This window comes from Bos indicus, chromosome 15 (genome assembly GCF_029378745.1).
Source record: "Bos indicus isolate NIAB-ARS_2022 breed Sahiwal x Tharparkar chromosome 15, NIAB-ARS_B.indTharparkar_mat_pri_1.0, whole genome shotgun sequence".
NCBI classification, from domain to species: domain Eukaryota; kingdom Metazoa; phylum Chordata; class Mammalia; order Artiodactyla; family Bovidae; genus Bos; species Bos indicus.
In genome coordinates this window covers 57,154,130-57,180,726 of record NC_091774.1, presented here as the reverse complement: position 1 = coordinate 57,180,726, position 26,597 = coordinate 57,154,130, and the positions used below count along the sequence as shown (strand labels likewise).

Here is a 26,597-nt window from a genome sequence, read left to right as displayed (position 1 = left end):
GGGAAAGATTGAGGGCAGGAGGAGAAGGGGACGACAGAGGATGAGATAGCTGGATGGCATCACCAACTCGATGGACGTGAGTTTGAGTGAACTCCGGGAGTTGGTGATGGACAGGGAGACCTGGCATGCTGCAGTTCATGGGGTCACAAAGAGTCCAACACGACTGAGCAACTGAACTGAACTGAACTGAACCAGGTCTTAATTGTGGCATGCAATATCTTTGATCTTCATTGCAGCATGCAGTATCCCCAGTTACCATGTCCCAGATACTTTGTTGCAGCATATGAACTCCCAATCACAGCATGCAGGATCTAGCTCCTGAACCCAGGATCAAAATCCAGCCCCCTGCATTGAGAACACAGAGTCCCAGCCACCAGACCACCAGTGAAGTCCCAGGAGTAGTTTCCTTCTATTTCTAGTCTGTTTAGTGTTTTTATCATTAAAGGGTGTAGAATTTTGTCATATGCTTTTTCTGCATCAATTGGGATGTTCATTTTTTCCCCTTTTTTCTATCAATGTGGTATATGATGTTGATGGATTTTGATATGTTGAACTATCCTTGCATGTCAGAATAAATTCCACTTGGTCATGGTCTATATTCCTACTATTATACTACTAAATTCTATTTGCTTGTATTTTGTTGAGTTTTGGATCACTGTTCCTAAGGGATATTGATCTGTAATTTCCTTTTTTGTAGTGCTTGTCTAGCTTTGGTGTCTGGGTTACCTTATTAGACTCTTCACTTTTCTGCAATCTTTTTTTATTCTCTTCCTCAGACTCAATAACCCATATTGTCCTATTTTCAAGGTCACTGATTCTTTCTTCTGCCTGGTTTAATTTGCCTTTAAATCCCTCTAGTCAATTTTTTTATTCACTTCTTCATTTTAGCTCCAAAATTTCTTTCTGCTCTCTTTTTAGGTTTTTTTAATCTCTTTATTAATATGTCCATTTTATTCATATATAGCTTTTTTAACTTTATCTACAACTTCCTTTAGTTCTTTGAGTATCTTTAATATTTAATGTATTTAGTGTATCTTATATCAGCTCTTTTTCAGGGACAGTTTCTGTTGATTTATTTTTTGCCTTTGAATGGGCTGTACGTTCCTATTTTTTGTGTCTTACAATTTTGGAAGAATTGAAAACCTGACAGATTGTATTATAATAATTCTTAATGTGGGTATGTGTATGTGTACTCTTATATTTATCTTTCTTTGTATGCATTAATATTCTTGGATATATTGGTGCATAATTTTTATAAAGTTTTGGAGATTTTTTTAAAACTTTCATTTCCTCAGACTTTTTTTTCTGTTTTTCCTCTTCTCTTAGGATTCCAATCACACATATATATTTTGGATAAATTCTATTCCTACATCTGAAAATTCAGTGATATTTACATCATCTATAATACCTAATCTGATAATAATTTCATCCAATGAAATTTTCATTTCAGTTATTATTCAATAGCAAAATTCAGTTATTGAATTTTCATTTCCATGAAACTTTTTCATTTCAGCTCTGGAATTTCCCTTTATTTTTTATTTTTACAATTATGTCTCCATTATGTTCATATTTTCCTTTACATCTGTTTTATACATCACTTATATGTATATTTTGTATCATTTAACATCCTTATTTATTAATTTTACCATCTCTTTCCTTTCCAAGTTTGCCATTATTGGGTAATTTATCCTGGCTATAGGTACATTTTTCTCCTTCCTTGCCTGTCATATAAATTTTGTTTACATGTTGGACTTTGTGATTTTACCATGCTGGGTAGTAAATTTTCTTCTCCTTGAAAGAATTTTAGACTTTTTGTAGCATGCAGTTGATTGAAGATTCTTTGGAGGCTTGCTTTTTTTAATATAAATTTATTTATTTTAATCGGAGGCTAATTACTTTACAATATTGTAGTGGTTTTGCCATACATTGACATGCTTTAAAGTCTTTTTGTGGAAGTTCTAAAGTCATTCTAGTTTTAAATTATCCCCGTTTCAGAAGTATAGCTCTCTGTAGTCTCTAGAGAATGCCTGAGTTATTATTGAGATCTGTGCACTCTCACTGGATGGAACTTGAATCATTCACACACCCAGTAGAAGCTGTCCAAACTGTCTTAGAATTTTCTGGTAATTTTTCTCAAAGTTGCTCTTAGCAGGCTTCAAAGAATTTTACTCCACAAGGGTATCCTTTGATATTTATTCATATATTGAAGGAAAATCTTTACATATTTCCCTAACAGTCTTCTTTTCAGCATAGCTCAATCTCCTGTGGAACTCTTATCCACAAAGTCTAGCTGTCTTGACCTCTCCTTCATCTAGTTTTTTTCTCATTTCAGCACAATTTCTGGGTCACTTTTAGGTTTTTCTTAGTACCACAGTCCAGTATTCACTTGCAAGAAGAAAGCCTGTAGAATGGTAGAGGCTGTTTATTTGTTTACCTTTTCTCCAAAACCATCATGCTGTGCTTATTGTTGTCCATTGACTGAAAAAGTTATTTCCGTATTTTGTCCAGTTGTAAATTGTTTATGGGAAGGATGCTAAGTTTCAACCCTATTACTCTCTGATAGCCATTACAAAGTTCTCTTCTTAGGTATTTTAATGAGAAAATAACAGAGAGTCTCATAAAAGTAGAGATTCTTCAAGGAAAACTTCAGAAAACAAAATTAGGATCTTTTCTAATGATACGACCTGATGTGAAGTGTCTAGGACAAGAAGTACTCACTCATGGCAGGTGCCTGGCTGGAAAATGGGTCAGAGAAACATAGGGAGATTGTCTGGGTGCCTACTTTCCATGACTCTGAAGACCACAGAGCATCGCCCCATCCTCACCCCATTCACTTTACTCTAAAGTCACTACTCTACCTATCTTCCTCTCCATTCTAAAAAGTTCATGGATAGAGAAGTTATTTTTTCATCATAAACATTATTATTACACACCAGAAAATGCCGATCCCTAGGGCATTAAAATATTGACATCAACTATGAATTGCTTGTATCTTGGACTGCAAGGAGACCCAACCAGTCCATTCTAAAGGAGATCAGTCCTGGGTGTTCATTGGAAGGACTAATGCTAAAGCTGAAACTCCAATACTTTGGCCACCTCATGCAAAGAGTTGACTCATTTAAAGAGACCCTGATGCTGGGAGGGATTGGGGGCAGGAGGAGAGGGGGATGACGGAAGATGAGATGGCTGGATGGCATCACCGACTCAATGGACATGAGTTTGAGTAAACTCCAGGAGTCGGTGATGGACAGGGAGGCCTGGCATGCTGCGATTCATGGTGTCGCAGAGTCCTACACGACTGAGCAACTGAACTAAACTGAACTTGCTGAGATTGGGTAGGAGTAAGACTTGTGACCTTGGTGGACTTTCTGAGAACCCTGTCTACCAAGAGGACTGAATTCAATTTACTGACCCTTTCTCTTACTTTTCCCCTTTGCATATAGCCTGGATGAGGTGCCTTTCCTCATGCATGATTATGACCTGAGAAGAACAACCAATATCTTGGAAGTCATGCCAAATGCCTCCGATGAACAGAGTAGCTTTTTTTATTGGGATTTCCTGTCAACTCTGAATGCAGGCAAATGGTTTGCAGATTCATGGGTAAGACACATTCCCCAGGTCAAAAAATCTGCATTTACTCCCTCTTGTATGGTCATATGCTGCTCCTGGAGATAAGTACACTGTGTACAGTGTAATTTTGATGCAAGTGTGAATGAGTCTACTTGAGAGAGTTGGAGAACATTTCATGCAAAGGTATCATTTGAACTAAAATAAGATCATTACTAAGAGGAACCATAGGCATTGATGAATTGATGGTGGTTTGTTTCAGAGATTATAGTATACTGGAGCAAGAGGAGATATATTTCTGTCTGTCTGTGTGTCTATGAATGTGTAAGAAAGAAGGGAAGGAGAGATAGGGAGGAGATGGGAGAAACAGATAGAATAATCAGGAAAATATGTTATGAGGAGACTATAGCATTGCTTAAATAACAAGTTCGAGAGTTTAGAATTATCCTAAATATTTTAAATAGGTAAAACAAAAGGTCAAATTTGCATGTGATAAAAGTCAAGCCTGCCTTCTCAAGAAAGTTAAAACCAAACTTACATTTTCTAGGTTATCATATGTCCAGAGGGAATCTACATGAATTCGGTTTTATCAATCAGATGTACTCATTTTGAGTCTTTGATTTTGACAACAAATATCTGAGCAGGCATACAGCAAGCATTCATATTGCTAGCACCTGTGGCAGCAGAGCTAAGATAGTTGGGGGCAGCTGTAGTAATAGCTCTCTTATCAGTTAATTGTGTAATTAGGAAAACAATTTTCAAATACTTTTGATTATGTACTAGGTGGAATGGAATTTTATTTATCTCTAATGTTAATCTAGAGGATCCATTTAATCTTTTTTCATGTTAAAATAGTGAGAAGTAAAGAGCTATGTGAGGGTAAATTTATCCACTTCAAATGTATTCTGTTAACTAGTGTTAATACTAGGAATAGCTAAAGATTGATTTGTAATGACTGTATCACCTCAGAATACTTATTACCATATGAGTACATAACCTATAAGCACTATTTCCATATATGAAGGTAGTGGGATCAATCTGATAGCCCAAGTGTCTATATGTAAGCTCTGTACATGTCTCATCATACATGAATAAATAGACGCATAGAAACTAGAGATGCTTTATTAAAATACATTTACTGGTTTAGTTAGTCATAGGTGATGTTTTGCCTAATGTGTGTTCCAGATGAATAGGCTGTTATTGTATCTGTTGTGTAACATATGGCTGGTAAAAGTCTCCATGGTAAGTGGTGTGATTAGATATGTTATTGTAGTAAATTTTGGTGGCTTCTTTTAGGATTAACAGTTTTTTCTTAGCATATTTAGATGATATGTTTGAAATGCTTTGTTTTGCTATTGCTTTAGCTACTGAGGAGTATCCTGAAGCCTCAGGTTCAAATATGGTTATCTAAGCAGCTTTATTTTTAGGTTTGTTTGTGTTTTCTTTACTTGCATACTGTATGTTTACTGGTGGTCAATGTGGTGATAGCACATAATTTTAAATATTTGAATGTTTGGATAATTTTCTGAAGAAAAATTGGTTTTCTTTGTGAAAAGTACTCTGGGTTTCTCTTCATTTGGATAGGTATAATTATGGATTGATATGGTGGTGAGTTGATGATTATTTGTTAGTACATTTGTTTTTCTTGAGATTAAGTGTGAAAATTAAGTAGTTAATCTGATCAGTAATGAAATAAGAATAGATACAAAAATTCTGGGAGTTGTCTCTGGAAGCTTAAGCTGAGTTCCTGTTTATCCAGTAAAACCCCTTTGTGTGGAACATTTTTATATCCTTTTGTGAAAGTATAAATCTCAAAATTACAGAGATGTAATTCTCATGCATATAGACAGTAAGCAGAGTACAATTTTTATTTAGCATATTCATGTGGGAACAAGCAGGATGACAAACCCCACTCAAAAGAAAAGTGAGAAACCAACATGCAAATACTCAGTGCAACAAAGAAATACTAAAATTGCATTGCTAAGTTGGATACAAATCTAGTGTATTGTTTTGGTTAATATACTTTGTGACAATAAAGTTTACTTTTAGAGTTCTCTTCTCTATCAAAACTCATTTGCATCTCTACCACACAAAAATCTTTTCCTCTTTTATCAGTTTTCTAGAAGTCAACATCTAACTTTACATAGTCTGTCCCTAATTAATAATAAATAATTCAAAGAAAGATACATTCCCTTGAGAGATGACATTTAGGTGTGCCTGGTAAGAAAAAAAATGTGCTACCATAATACTGGAGGGTTCAACAAGCCTTGTTTCTGAGTTTTAAATAATTAATTCCCCTCTTGTGATCATGAATAAACTCTATGGACTATTTAGAGGCTGTTCTCATTGTGATTTGTGTTATTTGTCTTTATTGATTTACATCAGTGCAGTTAAAATGGTTGATTACTACACATAAGGTTCCTTGTTGTATAATCAGCAAATCTAGAGTCAGATTGTGTTGTACAACTACTAAGGCTATTAAATGAGGTTCTGACTAGAGAATATATAAGGAGTCTAGAATTTCACTTTTAATAGTCCCTGTCATTCCAGAGCTCTTTTTCTCACTACTACTTTAAAAGTTAGAAGTTCACTTGAACCAGGTTTCACATCTATAGCTACAAATATGTGCAAATTTCTCTTTCCTTTTCCTGCTAGTCATTGATCTTTCTTACCTGTAATGCTGAAACAATGTACAACGTCTTGACACAGTGTACAAGAGTCATGCCTGACTCTTTGCAACCCCATGGACTATACAGTCCATGGAATTCTCCAGGCCAGAATACTGAAGTGAGTAGCCTTTCCCTTCTCCACAGGATCTTCCCAACCCAGGGATCGAATACAGGTCTCCTGCATTGCAGGCAGATTCTTTACCAGCTGAGCCACCAGGGAAGCCCCCGTGTACAACAGGGGACACCAGATAGTTTGCCTAGGAAGGTTCATAGGCATTGGTTCCAAATACTGATCACATATGTGTCCTTAGTTGGGCCTGGTGACTTGTCATATTCGAGTAAATGACATTTATTCTCAGATATGATCCTTCAGATATGACCTTTACAACACAATCAGTTTTTCCAGTTATATCCCAGTGTAAAGGGGCACATATTTTTATTCAGTTTATGCAAATAACTGCATTGCCCTGAAACACAGTGACTCAGTAAAGAGAATTTGTACCTAAATTCAGAGGAGTGGTGAGAACAAGTTATTAAATATTGGGTTGGCCAAACAGCTCCTTAAGCTGTTAAGTAAAAATGAAAGACGTTTTTTCATTTTCACCAAGGAGTTTATTAAACAACGTATTCACCATTTTGTTCCACCACCTTCTGCCATTTTTCTGGCAACTTCATAATTCTCTCTTCAAAACATTTTATCTTTGTCAGCAAAAAACTATTCCAGGTGCCTTGTACAATCTTTCGGGAAACTGAAATTTTTTCCACTAAGAGAATTTTGTAAAGACCAAAATCAACAGAAATCCAAAGATGCAATGTCTGATGAATATGGCAGTTGAATCAGAACTTTCCAACCAAACCGTAACAGTTTTTGCCCGATCATCAGAGAAACATGCAGGCTTGCATTACCCTGATGGAAGATTATTTTCTGCTGACTAATTCTGGATACTTTTCATTGAATGCTGCTTTCAGTTGGTCTGAGAGCAATACTTGTTGGAATTAGTCGTTTGGTCTTCCTGAATGAGCTCATAATAGAGGACTCCCTTCCAATCCCACCATATACACATCATCACCTTCTGTGGATGAGGACCAGGTGTGGTTGGTGGTGGTTCATTTTGCTTGCCCCACAATCACTTCTGTTCCACACTATTGTACAATATCCACTTTTCATCACCAATCACAATTTGTTTTAAAAATGAAATGTTTTCATTATGTTTAAGTAGAGAATCACATGCAGAAATACTTTCAAGTCCTTTTTCACTTAACTTACGTGGAACCCAAACATCAAAGCAATAAACATAACCAAGCTAGTACAAATGATCTTTAACACCTGATTTGGTTATTTTGAGTATGTCAACTATCTCCCTTGTATTATAACTTTGATTGTTCTCAATTAATGTCTCGATTTGGTCACTATCAATTTCAACTGGTCTCCAGTCTGTTTAGAAATCTCCAGCACTGAACTTCACAAACTACTTTTGACATGTTCCATCAGTCACAGCACCGTCTCCATACACTGCACAAATCTTTTTTTGTATTTCAGTTGTGTTTTGCCTTTCTTGAAATAATTAAGCATAATATGCTGAAAATTTTGCTTTTTTATTCCATCTTCTGTATTAAAAATACACAATTGCTGTATGATTCAGGGAGCTCAGATTCAGTGCTCTGTAATAACCTAGAGGGATAGAATGGGGTGAGAGTGGAAGGGAAGTTCAAGAGGGAAGGGACCTATGTATACCTTTGACTGACCCATGTTGCTATACAGCATAAATCAACATAAAAAATATCATTATGAAGCATTAAAGATGAAATAAAATAGCAAATTGGAGAACAAAAATTCTCCAATTTTGATAAGTTTTTTAAAAGTTTTTAAATAGTCTAACAATTTTTCTCATTTGAAAAGACCCTGATGCTGGAAAAGATTGAAGGTGGGAGGAGAAGGAGACAACAGAGGATGAGATGGTTGGATGGTGTAACCAGCTCAATGGACATGAGTTTGAGTAAGCTCTGGGAGTTGTAATGGACAGAGAAGCCTGGCATGCTACAGTCCATGGGATCACAAAAAGTCAGACACAACTGAGTGACTGAACTGAACTGAACAACAGTTGTCACAATAGAATCTAACAAAATTGTTTCAAATGAAGTTAGACAGCTAAGTGCTTCTAGAACCGTCTTACGGGAAAAAATGAATGAACCTTTTGGCCAACCCAATATTTATGATGTTATGTATTGTTGATGTTTTAACCCTTTTATCATTACATCATGACTTTCTTTGTCCCTTGTTACCATTTTGCCCTAAAGTTTATTTTGTTGGGCATAAGTATAACTACACTTGCTTTCTCTTGATTATCATTTGCATGGAGTATCATCTTCAGTCCCTTCATTTTGAGTCTGTGTGTATCTTTAGAACTGAAACAAGTGTCCTGAAGACACCATACAGTTCAGTCTTATTTTTTAATCCATCCCACCACTCTGTGCCTTCTGATTGGTGAGTTCAATCCATTTACATTTAAGATGATTGTTGATATATAAGAACTTACCACTGCAAATTTATCTTTTGTTTTCTGGTTGTTCCGTATCTCCATTGTTTCTTTTTTCTTGTGTTTCTGTCTTACTTTGTAAATCAGTGATTTTCCGTGATTGTTTGCTGAGTTTTCCTCTTTATGTTTACTATCTGTGTTCTAGATTTTTGTTTTCTGAGTATCATGGGGTTTGCATAGGACATCTTTCTCATAGATTAAGTAGTTTTTTTTCCTGTTGATAGCAATTTTTCTTAATTTGCTGTCCTCTCTTTTTATATTTTCTCTGTAGAAATTATCTCTCTTTATTCTATGAGTTTGTTGCCACATTGTAGTAGCTATAGTTATTTATGAAGCTCCTTCCTTTAACCTTTATATGATCGTTTAATGTTTAACACTTTGTTCTAAACTAGAGTTACAGTTTTCTACATTACTGAGAGCTATGTATATTTTTATCTTTTCCTTGGAAGAACTCCTGTCAATATTTCTTGTGAGGCAGATCTAGTGCTGAGGAACTCCTTAATCTTTGTCTGGGAGAACCTGAATTTCTCCTATCTAAAGAATAACTTTGTTGGATAGAGTATTCTGGACAAACAGTTTTTATCTTTCAGTGCTTTCAATATGTCACTCCACTCTTTTCTGGCCTACAGAGTTTTCCTGGTAATCTAATGGGGATTCCTTTGGGCAATACTGAACTTTTCCCCCTAGTTTCTTTTTTTTACCATGGACCCTGACACCTCCCTTATAATGTGTCTTGGAGAAGGTCATTTTGCATTGAGATAAGGTGATCTCTGAGCTTTATGGAATTGTATGGCCAGATTTAGGAAGTTCCCAGCCATTACTTCTTTACATAAGTGCTCGGCCACCTTTTCCCTTCTCTTATTCTAGTATACCCATTATCTGTATTTTGGCTTTCTTAATGAATCTGATACTGCGTGTAGTGTTTCTTAACTATTTTAGAAATATTAGCTCTCTCTCCTTTTCCACCTGAAGCATTGGTAGATTTCTTTCTTCCAGCTCATTTATTCTATCTTCCATTTCTGTATTTCAAATGCTGTCTCATGCATTCTTCATCATATCTGTTGAGTTCTTAAATTCCAGAATTTGGATTTGGTTTTTTTTTAGAATTGAAAACTTCCCAAAAGCTAAAACAAACAAACCAAAAAAAAAAAAAAAAAACCCACACCTCTAAATAACCCATAGAAAAAAGGGGAGAAATCTCAGAGAAAATTGCATATGTTTTCAGTTCAGTTCAGTTCAGTCACTCAGTCGTGTCCAACTCTTTGCCACCCCATGAATTGCAGCACGCCAGGCCTCCCTGTCCATCACCAACTCCCGGAGTTCACCCAGACTCACATCTGTCGAGTCAGTGATGCCATCCAGCCATCTCATCCTCTGTCGTCCCCTTCTCCTCCTGCCCCCAATCCCTCCCAGCATCAGAGTCTTTTCTAATGAGTCAACTCTTTGCATGAGGTGGCCAAAGTACTGGAGTTTCAGCTTTAGCATCATTCCTTCCAAAGAAATCCCAGGGCTGATCTCCTTCAGAATGGACTGGCTGGATCTCCTTGCAGTCCAAGGGACTCTCAAGAGTCTTCTCTAACACCACACTTCAGAAGCATCAATTCTTCAGCGCTCAGCCTTCTTCACAGTCCAATTCTCACATCCATACATGACCACAGGAAAAACCATAGCCTTGACTAGACAGATCTTTGTTGGCAAAGTAATGTATCTGCTTTTGAATATGCTATCTAGGTTGGTCATAACTTTCCTTCCAAGGAGTAAGCGTCTTTTAATTTCATGGCTGCAGTCACCATCTGCAGTGATTTTGGAGCCCCCAAAAATAAAGTCTGACACTGTTTCCACTGTTTCTCCATCTATTTCCCATGAAGTGATGGGACTGGATGCCATGATCTTCGTTCTGAATGTTGAGCTTTAAGTTAACTTTTTCACTCTCCACTTTCACTTTCATCAAGAGGTTTTTGAGTTCCTCTTCACTTTCTGCCATAAGGGTGGTGTCATCTGCATATCTGAGGTTATTGATATTTCTCCCAGCAATCTTGATTCCAGCTTGTGTTTCTTCCAGTCCAGCGTTTCTCATGATGTACTCTGCATATAAGTTAAATAAGCAGGGTGACAATATACGGCCTTGACGTACTCCTTTTTCTATGTGGAACCAGTCTGTTGTTCCATGTCCAGTTCTAACTGTTGCTTCCTGACCTGCATACAGATTTCTCAAGAGGCAGGTCAGGTGGTCTGGTATTCCCATCTCTTTCAGAATTTTCCACAGTTTATTGTGATCCACACAGTCAAAGGCTTTGGCATAGTCAATAAAGCAGAAATAGATGTTTTTCTGGAATTCTCTTGCTTTTTCGATGATCCAGTGGATGTTGGCAATTTGATCTCTGGTTCCTCTGCCTTTTCTAAACCCAGCTTGAACATCAGGAAGTTCACAGTTCACATATTGCTGAAGCCTGGCTTGGAGAATTTTGAGCATTACTTTACTAGCATGTGAGATGAGTGCAATTGTGCAGTAGTTTGAGCATTCTTTGGCATTGCCTTTCTTTGGGATTGAATTTAAAAAAAAAAAAAATGAGCAGAGCTTCCCTGGTGATCCTGTGGCCAATGCAGGGGACAAAGGTTTGATCCTTTTGTGGGTCCGAGGAGATCCCACATGCCACAGAGCAACTAAGTACATGTACCGCAACTACTGAGCCCATGCCCCTAGAGCACATACTCAACAATGAGAAGCCACCGCAGTAAGAAGCTTGCACACTGCAAAGAAGGGTAGCCCCCAATTGTGTAGCTAGAGAAAGCCCACACACAGTAATGAAAACTCAGCACAATGAAAAATGCATAAATTTTTTAAAAAATTGGTGGAATGCAACTATGGCAGTGACTGGAGAAAAACTCCTGGGATTATCTGCTTATGTTAGGAAAGAAACATTTGATTTTGTTACAAATCAAAAATGTAAGCTTCCTCTTTAATAAGCTAGAAAAAGAGCAAATTTAACTTGAGGTAAACAGAAGAGAAAAAAAAATAAAAAGCACAAATCAGTGAAATGGAAACAGAGAAATAGAAAACATCAATGAAACAAAAGTTTATTCTTTAGAGATCAACATCTAGTCAATTGACCAAGACAAAAAGAAAATCCACAAATTTCAAACATTAGGAATGAAAGAATGTTCATCAATTCAGACCCTCCAGTCATTAACAAAGGTAATAATGAAAGTGAATAGTGGAGCTGGCTCAAATTGGCTCATAAGAACTAAATAGATTTCAGAGCTTTCAGAACCAGTTGTTAATCCAGTTGTAAAATTAGACATGGTTGTAGTATTTAAGTCCATGTGCATAAATCTGCCAATTTAGATGAAATGGAACAATTCTTTGTATCATGAAAATTCAATTAACAATCAAATTTTTAAAAAGAGAATTTGAGCCAAACTGAAGATTATAACCAGGAAACAGACTCTCAAAAGCTCTGAGAACTGTTCTAGTAGTTGACATTCAAGGCATAGTCATATAGGTTTTCAAGACAAAAGATCATACATCACAGTGACATGCTGACCTCTCTCGTCTAGGCCGACAACATGCCATCCAGACTAAGGAAGACCCAGAACTTAGGGACCACATGAGCCACAACCACAGCCACATGGGCAAACACCGAAAACACCTAGGAGGCCAGGCAATGCGGGTAGCGTGCATCACCACAGGGTCAACTTGGACAGCTGTCACCCAGGGTACTCTGGGAAAGTTGGTATGAGGCATTACCACTAAGAGAGGAACCAGAGTTTCTGCCCAACTATCGACCTTGATAAACTGTGGACCTTAGTCAGTGAGCTGCTGCTGCTAAGTCACTTCAGTCGTGTCCAACTCTGTGTGACCCCATTGACGGCAGCCCCCCCAGGCTCTGCCATCCCTGGGATTCTCCAGGCAAGAACACTGGAGTGGGGTGCCATTGCCTTCTCCGAGTCAGTGAGCAGACCCAAGTAAATGCTGCCAAGAACAAGACTGGTACTGCTCTTATTACTCATATGGTGTGATCTATTTACTACAAAGTTCTGGGGAAGGGAAAGCTCCCAGAGCAGCCTGTCATCATGAAAGCCAAATTCTTCAGCAGAAGAGCTGAGAAGATTAAGCATGTAGATGGGGCTTGTTTCCTGGTGGCTTAAAGGCACATGCTGGGGAATTAATTAAATGTTAACAAGTGCTTTTCAAAAAAAAAAAAAAAATGACATGCTGACATTTTACATAACATTCACCAAAGATAAATAGACCAGATAAGCACATATAAAGTGAGCAGAAAGTCATCATGAACCCTTGCAGAGTTGAAAAAGAATGCTAATCTTTTAAGACATCACATTAGTAGCATCAGAAAAAAAGTAAAAATCAATATTTCCAGTAAAGCAGTCATTCCCATCTTTGAGATCTTGTTGATGTTCAAGGCAGAAGCACATTGCACATTGAAGGGGTGGGGTGGGGGGAAGGAGGGCCAAAGGACAGAGAAAGAGCATTTTATCCTTAAAATTGCCTGTCCTGCCTTGAAATATAAATTTTTTCTTTTGAAAAACTCAATAAGAAATACATAAAGAAACTGACATTGTAGGGTAAAAACTTTCAACAGAAAATTCCAGATGCAGGTGTGCTCACTGGTGAATTCTATGGTTGTTGTACAAGAAAAAAATTATACTGATTCCACAAATAATCTTCTAGAAAATCCAACAAGCGAGCATAATTCCTAGTGTAATTTGATCAGCCCAGTATTTCTCTGATAAAAAACAAAGGCATTTTCACGAACCTCAGGACTGATATCCCTCATGAATATAGATTGAAATAACCTCAACAAAATCCAACAACGTGTAAAAAGAGCATATCTTAATCAAAGGAGTTTTATCATGAGAACACACAGTTGGTGCTTACAGTTTAAAAATGATTCTTATCATGTTAACATACATGAAGAAAGTCATATAATTTCAATACATGCAGATCACTTGATATAATTCAGTTCTGTTTTTCATTTAAAAAAACTCTTTGTAAACTAAAAACTAGAGACTTTCTTAATTTGATAGAGGTAATAGCTGTCATTATACTAATGGTGAAAGACTGAATTAATTCATTTTCCATAAGACCTGGAAAAAGAAAGTATGTCTTACCACTCAAGTCAACATTATATTGAGCCCGCACCAGTACAATAGGGAGGAAACAGGTATAAGTGTTGGAAAGGAAGAAATAAAACTATTTCTATTTGCAGAGGACCTGATGCTGGGAGGGATTGGGGGCAGGAGGAAAAGGGGACGTCAGAGGATGAGATGGCTGGATGGCATCACCAACTCGATGGACGTGAGTTTGAGTGAACTCCGGGAGTTGGTGATGGACAGGGAGGCCTGGCGTGCTGCGATTCATGGGGTTGCAAAGAGTCAGACACAACTGAGCGACTGACTGACTGAACTGAACTGATCATATAAAATCCCTAGAAATCTACAGCAACATCCAAGGACTGAGTTTAGTTTGAACACAGAATACAAGGTCAATATTTAAAGAAAAAACAAACCTCAAATACCTTAATCTAATCAGAGGTGACAATATACAGCTTTGACATACTCCTTTCCCAATTTTGAACCAGTGTGTTGTTCCATATCTGTTTCTAACTGTTGCTTCTTGACCTGAATACAGGTTTCTCAGGAGGCGGGTAAGGTGGTTTGCTATTCCCATCTCTTGAAGAGTATTCCACAGTTGTTGTGAATCATACAGTCAAAGGCTTTAGTGTAGTCAGTGAAGCAGAGTTTCAGATGTTTTTCTGGAATTCCCTTGCTTTTTCTGTAACCCAACAGATGTTGATATCGGATCTCTGGTTTTCCTCTACCTTTTCTAAATCCAGTTTGAACCTCTGAAATTTTTCAGTTCATGTATTGTTGAAGCCTAGCTTGGAGGATTTTGAGCGTGACCTTGCTAGCATGTGAAATGAGTGCAATTGTGCAGTAGTTTGAACATTCTTTGGCATTGCCCTTGTTTGGATTGGAATGAAGTCTGACTTTTTCCAGTCCTGTAGCCACTGCTGAGTTTTCCAAATCTGCTGGCATATTGAGTGCAGCACTTTAGCAACATCATCTTTTAGGATTTGAAGTAGCTCATCTGGAATTCCATCACCTCCACTAGCTTTGTTCGTTGTAATGCTTCATGTTCAGAGAACATGAAACAGGATAATTATTAAAAATTCTATACCTAGGCATATTGCATTCAAATTACAGAAAATCAAACACAAAAAATTCTCTAAAGTCAGCCAGGAGGAAAAATATCCTTACATATTGAAGAGCAAAGATAAGAATTACATCAGACTTCCCATCAGTCTTGAAACCACACATACAAGAAAAAAGTGGACTATTTATAATTGCAAAAACCATCAAAAGAAGTTCTTCAGAGAGAAGGAAAACAATATAGGTGAGAAACTCAAATCTCCATAGAAAAAGAAAGAGCATCAGAAAAGGAATGTGTAACTCCTAAATGAAATTTTTTATTTAGTATAAAACTTCTAATAGAATATATAGTATAAAATTGTGGTAACCTTGGATTACATAAAGAGTTTTTGGAATATCAAAAGCATCATCTTTAAAAGAAAACTGGATAAATTAGATGTCATAAAAATGAAAAACTTTTGCTCTGTGAAAGACATTGTTGATATTTCAAGACAAGGAAAAGGGTAAAAGTGATATACAGCATGATATATCTAATTGTATTATCCTTGCTTGTAAGTTCTACAGTCAGGTTTGCATCGTGAAAGAGACAAGTTTTGATATTTTGCTGAAGAATAGCACATAATTTGGGATGTAAAAAACTTAATTTTTCTGAATTTATGTCCTATGTTTGGAAGATAACATAAAATGTTATGGTATATAGGTCATTTAATTTTGGAGAGTTAGGTATCTAAGAACGGACAATAATTCTAGTTTTGTTATCAACCATACTGATAAACACTTTTAAAATAAAAATAGCAGAACATAACAATTATAAGGAAAATGAATTCCTTAAAAAGTGAAAAACATTTGTTTTTGTTATCTAAAAATAATAAAGGACATGCCAAAGTAAGGGCATGCAATAACGAAGCACAAGTTATTTGAGGGAAATATGGGACCTTTGCTAAGTGGACAGATGATGACCCACAATGTAAGTAAAGGTTCAGTCCATATTTTAAGGAGAAGACCAAATAGTCAAAGATCCATTTGGCATTTTAACAAAGATAAAATTGAATTATAGTCATACAATAATGTAACGTTTGTCAGCAGAAATTCAAAAGCCCTTTAACTATCTTTTTAAATGAGTTAAACTGAACTAACTTTGTCCAAATTTTGATCCATTTAATTGCTTCTTACCACACGCATTATTTGCAGATATTACAAACCAAAGCAAATATATCAACAGTTCTCCTCCCTCAAATCTTATTTAATTTATTGTACACACTCACTTGTCTTTAATTATATTTTGTTTCACATTCTAGAACAACCAAATACTTTTAGCTCTTTCACTAAAAACACTGTTTAGTTCAGTTGAATAGTCTTATTCTAGCATGATACATATGTATAGTGGGAAATAATACACCCAAGGAAAGAATCTTAGCATCCGGGCTGAATTTTAATCCTGCAGTTGTTCACTGTTGAGTTGAATGACTGGATGTGTCACTTGTAGTTTACCTATTAGTTGAATAATTGTACTTGTCATTTTTTAAGCTTTAGTTTTCTCATTTTTAGTATATGCTGTGGTCAAATTAAATAGTGCATTTGTTGTTGGTTGTGGTTTTTGTTTTTTTTGTTTTTGGTTTTTTTTTTGCAAATTGCCTCTTACTGATACCATAGTCCAACTGTAAAAAGAGCCCAAAATAATTTTCAGTGACCACTGTCATGAAACATGTTTTATTTGTCTGTGTATCTTACCTCCCTTACTAAACTGAATATTTTGAAAACAGAATTTGTGTTTTAGGAGCACACAGAGTATGCTTTCTGAATGAATGATTGTCTAGTATCCAGGGCTTAGTAAGCAAATCTTACACTCCTTTCTTCTTAACAGTGTCATTGGAAATGTACAGTTAATGTCATTGGTAAGTTAAATTTCCTGAAACACTGCATTCCTAGTAGCATCCACTGCCGCAAAACCGAGGCGATGCAAGTCCTTTTGATTACATTTAATAAACCCCTCCCTTATCAAGTCACAGTTCAGTTCAGTTCAGTTCAGTCACTCAGTCATGTCCGAATCTTTGCAGCCCCATGGACCACAGCATGCCAGGCCTCCCTGTCCATCACCAATTCCCAGATTCAAGCCACAGTTGGTCTTTAATCCAGTACAACATGAAGTGTTGGCAGTGATGCTGGTTGGACAAAAATAAATCCAGGGCTTCACTATTTTCCATAACTACTCAGGCTAAGAAATTTAAACAGTTATAGTGTACACCTAAGGCTTGGGTTGTGTCTTTTATCACATCAGCCAAAGTGAAATGCACATTTTTTAAATCACTTCAAATATTCACTTCCTGGTGGTGGGATCCATATCCTTAGAGGGCTGTTTCCTAGGAAATATGCTATTCCTTCATATGCTTTATAAGCAGATCTTGTTTACTGAGAGTTTGGAGAGTCCTGCAGTTGCAGAGATCTAACTGACCTACAGAACATCTAATCCTGCCATGGGTTACATTCAAAAAGCCTGATTTCTACATAGTTAAAGAACACAGGAGTTATATGAGAAAAATACTGTCAACTTTGATAAACTTTAATAAAGTATATTTTCCTTGAGAATTGTCATGACAGTCATTCAACTATTACACCACAAGTTCATTTTTATCTTCTTCTAGGTCAGGGATGTTTCTTTTCATTTAGGTACTACTTACTGGCGGCTCAGAGGTTAAAGCATCTGCCTGCGATGCGGGAGAGCTGGGTTCAATCCCTGGGTTGGGAAGATCCCCTGGAGAAGGAAACGGCAACCCACTCCAGTATTCTTGCCTGGAAAATCCCATGGACAGAGAAGCCTGGTGGGCTATACTCCACGGGGTTGCAAAGAGTCAGACATGACTGAGCGACTTCACTTTCACTACAAAAATAATCGTTATCAATAAAATTTCAAGCTGTCTGCACTAGTAACATCTTGGAGGAACTTAGAGTGATGATTGTGTAGCAAAGCTTAGAGTTAGGCAAATTATTATTTTTAGTAAGAGAAACATGATCAGCTAAATCAAAAGTATATAACCTTAGGACTTCCCTGGTATTCCAATGGTTAAGAATTCACCTGCCAATGAAGGGGGAAAGGGCTTGATCCCCAGTTTTGGAAGATTCCTCATGCTGCAGGGCAACTAAACCCATGTGCCACAACTACTGATCCACATGCTGTAACTGCTGAAGCCAGCATGCCCTAAAGCCCATGCTCTACAGATGAGGCCATCACAATGAGAAGCTTGTGCACTGCAACTGAATAGCTCACATGCAGCCTAATTAAATAAATTCTTTAAAAGTGTATCAGATCAGATCAGATCAGTCTCTCAGTCGTGTCCGACTCTTTGCGACCCCATGAATCGCAGCACGCCAGGCCTCCCTGTCCATCACCAACTCCTGGAGTTCACTCAAAATCACATCCATCAAGTCAGTGATGCCATCCAGCCATCTCATCCTCTGTTGTCCCCTTCTCCTCTTGCCCCCAATCCCTCCCAGCATCAGAGTCTTTTCCAATGACTTAACTCTTCGCATGAGGTGGCCAAAGTACTGGAGTTTCAGCTTTAGCATCATTCCTTCCAAAGAAATCCCAGGGCTGACCTCCTTCAGAATGGACTGGTTGGATCTCCTTGCAGTCCAAGGGACTCTCAAGAGTCTTCTCTAACACCACAGTTCAAAAGCATCAATTCTTCAGCACTCAGCCTTCTTCACAGTCCAATTCTCACATCCGTACATGACCACAGGAAAAACCATAGCCTTGACTAGATGAACCTTTGTTGGCAAAGTAATGTCTCTGCTTTTAAATATGCTATCTAGGTTGGTCATAACTTTCCTTCCAAGGAGTAAGCGTCTTTTAATTTCATGGCTGCAATCACCATCTGTAGTGATTTTGGAGCCCAGAAAAATAAAGTCTGACACTGTTTCCCCATCTACTTCCCATGAAGTGATGGGACCAGATGACATGATCTTCGTTTTCTGAATGTTGAGCTTTAAGCCAACTTTTTCACTCTCCACTTTCACTTTCATCAAGAGGCTTTTGAGTTCCTCTTCACTTTCTGCCATAAGGGTGGTGTCATCTGCGTATCTGAGGTTATTGATATTTCTCCCAGCAATCCTGATTCCAGCTTGTGTTTCTTCCAGTCCAGCGTTTCTCATGATGTACTCTGCATATAAGTTAAATAAACAGGGTGACAATATACAGCCTTGACATACTCCTTTTCCTATTTGGAACCAGTCTGTTGTTCCATGTCCAGTTAAAAGTGTATAGCCTTAAGTAAATAAAAAGAAAATATGGCCAGAAAGATACGGAATGAAAGCATTCAAAGGAGAGTCTAGAATTTAACAAGAGAATCTTTTCCCATTGCTCTTTGAGGAAAGCTGTTCTACTTCATGAAGCTGTTTGCTCATGCCAGGGATCTAGGGTCAACTGCTGACTTCCTGTGGTACTCTAAGTAACCTGAGTTTATAGTCTCTAATGAGTGTAACTTTCCAATTGTTGTCAGATGGGGGTTGTAATTTTAGTTGGGAAATGTGTATCCAAGGATCAAGTCCTTCTACTTTAATAGCTCTGTTGGAGTTAAGAGTATTCAGTATGGTCGTCTTCGGTGATGTTCAATGGCAGTCTCTCTATGAGCTGTTCTCTATACACTGGACTTCACTGCTGCGATGGTTGGCAAGCAAAAGCAACCTGTTCTGTTAATGATTCGACTGAGATATATTGCTTTACCCCTTATAATATTTACCTAAAAGAGTTTTGGTAAATTTTAGCTGAAAAGTTTTGAAGCTAGAGTAGAGATATTTCCAAAATGTAGGCCTGCAAGTGGCTAATTGACAGAAGATAATCTAGGGTTCCATGAGATGGTGAAATACAGGGGAGACTGGCATGCTGCAGTCCATGGGGTCGCAAAGAGTTGGACACAACTTACCAACTGAACAGCAGTAACGCCAAATCTAGGATTACCTGGTGGGAAAGAACACAAAGCCTAAGAGAAAAAAGAGTGGTCCTTAAGGGTATGGATTGTCAAGAGTATCTGACAGTTTGGCTGATTTCAGTTTTTACATATCATGTATTCTTCCCACTTTTCTAGAGTATCTGTGTGTTTAAGGACAGGAAATTTTTTTAGTATGGAGCTAAAGCTGAAACTCCAGTACTTTGGCCACCTCATGCAAAGAGTTGACTCATTGGAAAAGACTCTGATGCTGGGAGGGATTGGGGGCAGGAGGAGAAGGGGATGACAGAGCATGAGATGGCTGGATGGCATCACTGACTCGATGGACATGAGTTTGAGTGAACTCCGGGAGTTGGTGATGGACAGGAAGGCCTGGCGTGCTGCAATTCATGGGGTTGCAAAGAGTCGGACATGACTGAGCAACTGAACTGAAGCTTTACCTAATTCAAAGTAAAACTTCCAATAAAATGTTTCCACCTATCACTGGATAGCTCAGTTGGAATGGCTTAGGTACAGAACACAAACATGTAACAGTTTTTTAAGCCATTTTAAGTTGCAGTGAAATTATTTGGGACACTCCCAAAATAAACACACAATTACTAGTACAAATTCATAATGCACAGAGGGAAGAAATTGTACAAAATCTATTTGGACATCCTCAAAGGATCCTTTGGGCAAGGTGCCTTTCATATCTGACTTTTATAGTTTTTTCTAGGATTGTGTTGGTTATAGATGAGGAAAGAACTGCTCATATCTTCTGATGACTTGGAAAGTTACCCCATAAATGTTCATTTAATACTGTAGTCAATTTGGACTTACCTGGTGGCCCAGTGGTAAGAATTCTCCTACCAATTCTGGGGACGTGGGTTCAACCCCTGGTCTGGGAAGATTCTGTGGCAACTAAGCCATGCACCACAACTGCTGAAGCCCAGGTGCTCCAGAACCCATGCTCCACAACAGTGGAAGCCACTGCAATGAGAAGTCTGTGCTCTGCAACCAGAGAGTAGCCCCCACTCGCTCCAGCTAGAGAAAGCTCATCCTCAAAGACCCAGCACAGTCAATATAGATATAGATATGTGTATGTATATATACATACATACATACTGTAGTCAGTTTATCCCTACTGTGGTGAGTTATGTCTTGGAAGATTTGAAGAAATACCCATTTGAGTTTAATTGGTACTACCAGGTTGCCATCATAAATCTCAAAACCTAAGTAGTTCTAGTGTTTCATTTCAGAACTGGGAGTCAAATGCTATACATCAATGTGATGGAATTTGTGAACTCCATAGACTGATCTGTCTTCTGTGAAAGAGGCCCTTGTCAAGGACTTTAGTCAGAGCATTCTTGTAGTTTGATGACCTGCAGAAACCTTTCCTCTAATGTCTCATCTTACTGGCTATGTGCCCAGTCACTCAGTCATGTCCGACTGTTTGTGACCCCATGGACTGGATGGAGCCTGCCAGGCTCCTCTGTCCATGGAATTCTCCAGGCAAGAATACTGGAGTGGATGGCCATTTCCTCCTCCAGGGGTTCTTCCCAACCCAGGGACTGAACGTGTGTCTCCTGCACTGTTGGGTGGATTCTTTACCAATTGAGCCACCTGGGAAGCCTCTTACAGGCTATGAGTAGATGATTAGTGTTGCCAAGACTCCATTTTTTCCCCTGAGGCAAAGATAAAAAGCCTTACTCCTAGATCAAGGAATAGGCATTAATAAACAATGAGTCTTTGATGTCTGTTAACTTGTTAATAGATTAGACCAAATTTAGATTTGACCTCCTGTTTTGTATACTTTTAAAGAGAAAGATTTATGGTTATCTGGAAGATCAAGAAGGTGAGCAAGTTCAGCAAAGATGAACGTTGAATAAATATTTTGAGATCACGTAAGGTCTTTTTGGTTTCTTTTTTTTGAGAATGGTTCCAGGATGTCTGATTAAGTCAAATCACATGGACACATTTCATAAATGCTTCCTTCTTTAATCTTAAAGAACCAGTTAATCTCAGAAATCATCTTTAGTGATTTAGTGGTTGACCCTTGATAATTTTGAAACATTTGCAATCTCCCATTGCATTTTATCCCTCCTTAGCCAATAGATCATGGCGTAGATCAGGAGCTGGCAAACTACAGTCTGTTGTCCAGTTCAGTTCACTAGCTGTTCTGTACAGCCTGCAAACTAAAAATGGTTTTTGTATTTTTAAATCATTGGAAACAATCAAAAGAGTAATATTTCAAGATGTGTAAAACTCATATAAAAGCCAAGTTTTAGTTTTAGTTCAATCTATAAAGTTTTATTGGAACACAGCTATGCTTATTCACTTATGAACAGTTTACGGCTGTTTTTGCACTGTAATAGTTCAATAGTTGAGACAGAGCTGTGACTCACACAAAGTAAAAATAATATTTGTATCTGCTCCTTCACACATAAGTTTGCTGAACCCTGGATAATGAACTATTATTTTATAGAGTTAAGTTTATCCTTAGATGTTTTATTAATAAAATCATAGATTCAATCTTAAGAATTTCAAGGTGGGTTACTGCATAGCCTTAAGATCTTGGTTTAAGACTTAAGTAGAATGACTCTTCAGAAAACCTGAAACATAACTTTCCAGACAAATTGTTGATTTTGCCCTGGTCAGGGCAGGCAGTGTTGATGATCTTCACCAGATAAGACACAATGAAAGTAAATATAGAACCAGAAAGAGTACATTTGGGTTACACAAACTAGAAAATGAGATATAACTTTTTGGTTAAGAACTCACAGATAGTGAATGAATTTATATCCTCCACTGTCTCAGTTTTTGGGTTTAAAAAAAATCATAAAATAGATACATTTGCTTGGACTAATACAAGATATAGTTAAACATTGTTTTATTAAGTCTGTTGTTTAGTTAGATCTTCCTTAAATTCAGCATTAGGATTTTAGGCAAAATTTCAACCGAGTCAGTGTAAACTCTTATGGATTTTACTTTGATTATTCTAGATCTTTTCTCTTCAGGAATTCTCCTACCATGACCATTTATTTATTTATTTATTTATTGAATCAATATACTAGTGTCTATAGCTACAATTTGATAATGTGCAGTCGAAATTGGAAAAGGAATACGTCAAGACTGTATATTGTCACCCTGCTTATTTAACTTATACACAGAGTACATCATGAGAAATGCCGGGCTGGAGGAAGCACAAGCTGAAATCAAAATTGCTGAGAGAAATATCAATAACCTCAGACATGCAGATGACACCACACTTATGGTAGAAAGTGAAGAAGAACTAGAGAGCCTCTTGATGAAAGTGAAAGAGGAGAGTGAAAAAGTTGGCTTAAAACTCAACATTCAGAAAACTAAGATCACGGCATCTGGTCCCATCACTTCATGGCAAATAGATGGGGAAACAGTGAAAACAGTGACAGACTTTATTTTGGGGGGCTCCAAAATCACTGCACATGGTGACTGCAGCCATAAAATTAAAAGACACTTGCTCCTTGGAAGAAAAGTTATGACCAACTTAGGCAGCATATTAAAAAGCAGAGACCTTACTTTGCCAACAAAAGTCCGTCTAGTCAAGGCTATGGTTTTTCCAGCGGTCAGGTATGGATGTGAGAGTTGGACTGTGAAGAAAGCTGAGCGCAGAAGCATTGATGCTTTTGAACTGTGGTGTTGGAGAAGACTCTTTAGAGTCCCTTGGACTGCAGGAAGATCCAACCAGTCCATCCTAAAAGAAATCAGTCCTGAATATTCATTGGAAGGACTGATACTGAAGCTGAAACTCCAATACTTTGGCCACCTGATGCAAAAAACTAACTCACTTGAAAAGACCCTGATGCTGGGAAAGATTGAAGGTGGTAGGAGAAGGGAACAACAGAGGATGAGATGGTTGGATGATATCACCAACTCAATGGACATGCGTTTGAGTAAACTCCGGTAGTTGGTGATCGACAGGGAAGCCTGGCATGCTGCAGTTCATGGTGTCGCAAAGAGTCGAACACGACTGAGCGACTGAACTGAACTGACTGAGAGTAAGGAATGATCCAGAATTTGTGAAGTTTGAAGCTTATGTAATTTTTTTTTTAATGAAAATAAATAAATGGGCTTCCCTGATAGTTCAGTTGGTAAGAGTGCGCCTGCAATGCAGGAGACCCTGGTTCAATTCCTGCGTTGGGAAGATCCCCTGGAGAAGGGATAGGCTACCCACTCCAGTATTCTTGTGCTTCCCTTGTGGCTCAGCTAGTAAAGAATCTGCCTGCAATGCAGGAGACCTGGGTTTGATCCCTGGCTGGAGAAGTGAGAGACTACCTACTCCAGTATTCTGGCCCTGGAGAATTCCATGGGCTGTATAGTCCATAGGATCTCAAAGAGCAACTGAACTAACTAAACTGTAGAATTTTCTTCAGCTCCTGATACTAATTTGTCTGTGGTGCCTTTATTCTAGCTGTTCTTTTTCAAAAAAGATTCCTAACATAAACATTTTAGGAAAGTGCTATAGAGAAGAAATGAGTGTTATATGACAATAGTCTCAAAATAACAGTTATAGGTTGGTAAATAGAAACGGACTTAATATTGTTAGAAATTCTCTCTGCATGAATAGTGTTAGTACTCTGAGCAACCTGGTTTACTTCCGTAGTGGGATTAATAGTAAAAGTAGTGGTACCTGTTATGGATAAGAAAATGATATTATTGTTCATTTATGTTTACAGCTGGTTCTCAAAATTATCTGTTGAGTGGTAATCTTTCCCTCTAAGTGGCATCACTAAGAAGATTTTACATAATTGTCCTTTTTTAAAACTGAAGATTTATTGACATAAAATATTATATTAGTTTCAAGTGGACAACATGGTGATTTGATATTTTTATATATTACATAATGATCACTACAATAAGTCTGCTTACATCTGTTACCATACAGAGTTATTATGATATTATTGACTATATTTCCTTTGCTGTACATTATATTTCTCTGACCTGTATATTTTATAACTGGAAGTTTGTACCTCGTTGTTGTTTAGTTGCCCAGTCATATCCGATTCTTTGTGACCCCCTGGACTACAGCATGCCAGGCCTCCTTGTCCCTCACCATCTCCTAAAGTTTGCCCAAGTTCATATCCATTACATCGGTGATGTCATCCAACCTTCTCATCCTCTGACGCCCTCTTCTCCTGCCCTCAGTCTTTCCCAGCATCAGGGACTTTTGTACCTCTTAATCTTCCCTATTTTAGCCATCACTCCTTCCCTTTAGCAGTCACTACTTCATTCTCTGTATCTATGATGTTCTGTTTTGTTATATTTGTTTTGTTTTACTTTTTTAAAATTTATTTTTTTTATTGAAGGATAATTGCTTTACAAAATTTCGTTGTTTTCTGCCAAACCTCAAAATGAATCAGCCATAGGTATACATATATCCCCTCCCTTTTGAACCTCCCTCCTACTTCCCTCCCCATCCCACACCTCTAGGTTGATACAGAGCCCCTGTTTTAGTTTCCTGATCCATACAGCAAATTCCCATTCGCTATTTTACATATGGCAATGTAAGTTTCCATGTTACTCTTTCCATACATCTCACCCTCTCCTCCCCTCTCCCCCTGTCCATAAGTCTATTCTCTGTCTGTTTCTCCATTGCTGCCCTGTAAATAAATTCATCAGTACCATTTGTCTACATTACATATATATGTGTTAGAATACAATATTTATCTTTCTCTTTCTGACTTACTTCACTCTGTGTAATAGGTTCTAGATTCATCCACCTCATTAGAAGTGACTCAAATGCATTCCTTTTTGTGGCTGAGTAATATTCCATTGTGTATATGTGCCACAACTTCTTTACCCATTCATCTGTCGATGGACATCTAGGTTGCTTCCATGTTCTAGCTATTGTAAACAGTGCTGCAATGAACAATGGGATACATGTGTCTTTTTCCATTTTGGCTTCCTCAGGGTATATGCCTAGGGGTGGGATTGCTGGGTCATATGGTGGTTTTATTCCTAGTTTTTTAGGGAATCTCCATACCATCCTCCATAGCTGGTCCAGCCTCTGGCTATTCTCCAAAATTCCTTGCCCCAGCCATTTAAGAGATAACTACTCCGAATAACCTTGGAGAAGAACAGGCCCCCTTAAGACAGTAACTTTCCACATACATGCCTATATATACTTATTCTTCCTGGATAAGTGCAGCAACTCACTAATCTGACTGCTGCCCCTTCTCGCTTCATTAAAGGTGATTTGTTCTTGTAAAGTGCCAGTCTCGTTCTTTTTCTGAACCTCGCCTTCTCTAACTCCCTTACCTTACAGGGATCGTTTCCCAGCATGATTGGATATGTGGCTTAGGGGCTTCTCGGGCTGGTTCTGACCTGGCAGTGGGCAGGGCTAGGTCCTGGAGCAGCTGGCTGGATAGCCTGGTCAGGGAGTTTCCTGGGGATGGTAATGGCTTAGAAGCCTGGTGGGCAGGCTATGCCCTGGAACCAATACATGAGAGGGAGGCATCCAAAATGGTGCTGTCCAGCACCAAAGCTTCTGCGGTAGAAGTAGATCCCAAATGCAGCTGCTGCCAGCGTCAGTGTTCCCAGGGTGAGACCCAACTTCCTACCGCCTCTCCAGCGGCTCTGCCAAGATTGGCAAGTAAGTCTGACTAGGATCCTTTCAAATTATTGTCTTTGTGGTGAGTCTCAGAGCATGTGAGGTTTTTGTGGGCGCCCTGAAAGAGCAGAGTATCTATTTC

General features: G+C 38.0%; 1 protein-coding gene and 1 pseudogene across 5 annotated transcripts in view; both read left to right on the top strand.

Annotated features, from left to right (window-relative positions):
* Positions 1-26,597, top strand: part of LOC109569039 (glycerophosphodiester phosphodiesterase domain-containing protein 4-like) — a 153,551-nt gene that overhangs the window by 79,073 nt on the left and 47,881 nt on the right. The window contains exon 5 of one of the 5 annotated variants that reach the window (XM_070803963.1): positions 3,444-3,600. The exons of the other annotated variants lie outside the window; for them this stretch is intronic. Within the exon in view, the coding sequence (XP_070660064.1) occupies positions 3,444-3,600 (157 nt within the window). The remainder of the gene's footprint in view (positions 1-3,443; positions 3,601-26,597) is intronic. 5 annotated transcript variants of the gene reach the window in all.
* Positions 12,069-12,929, top strand: LOC109569284 (large ribosomal subunit protein uL15-like; annotated as a pseudogene).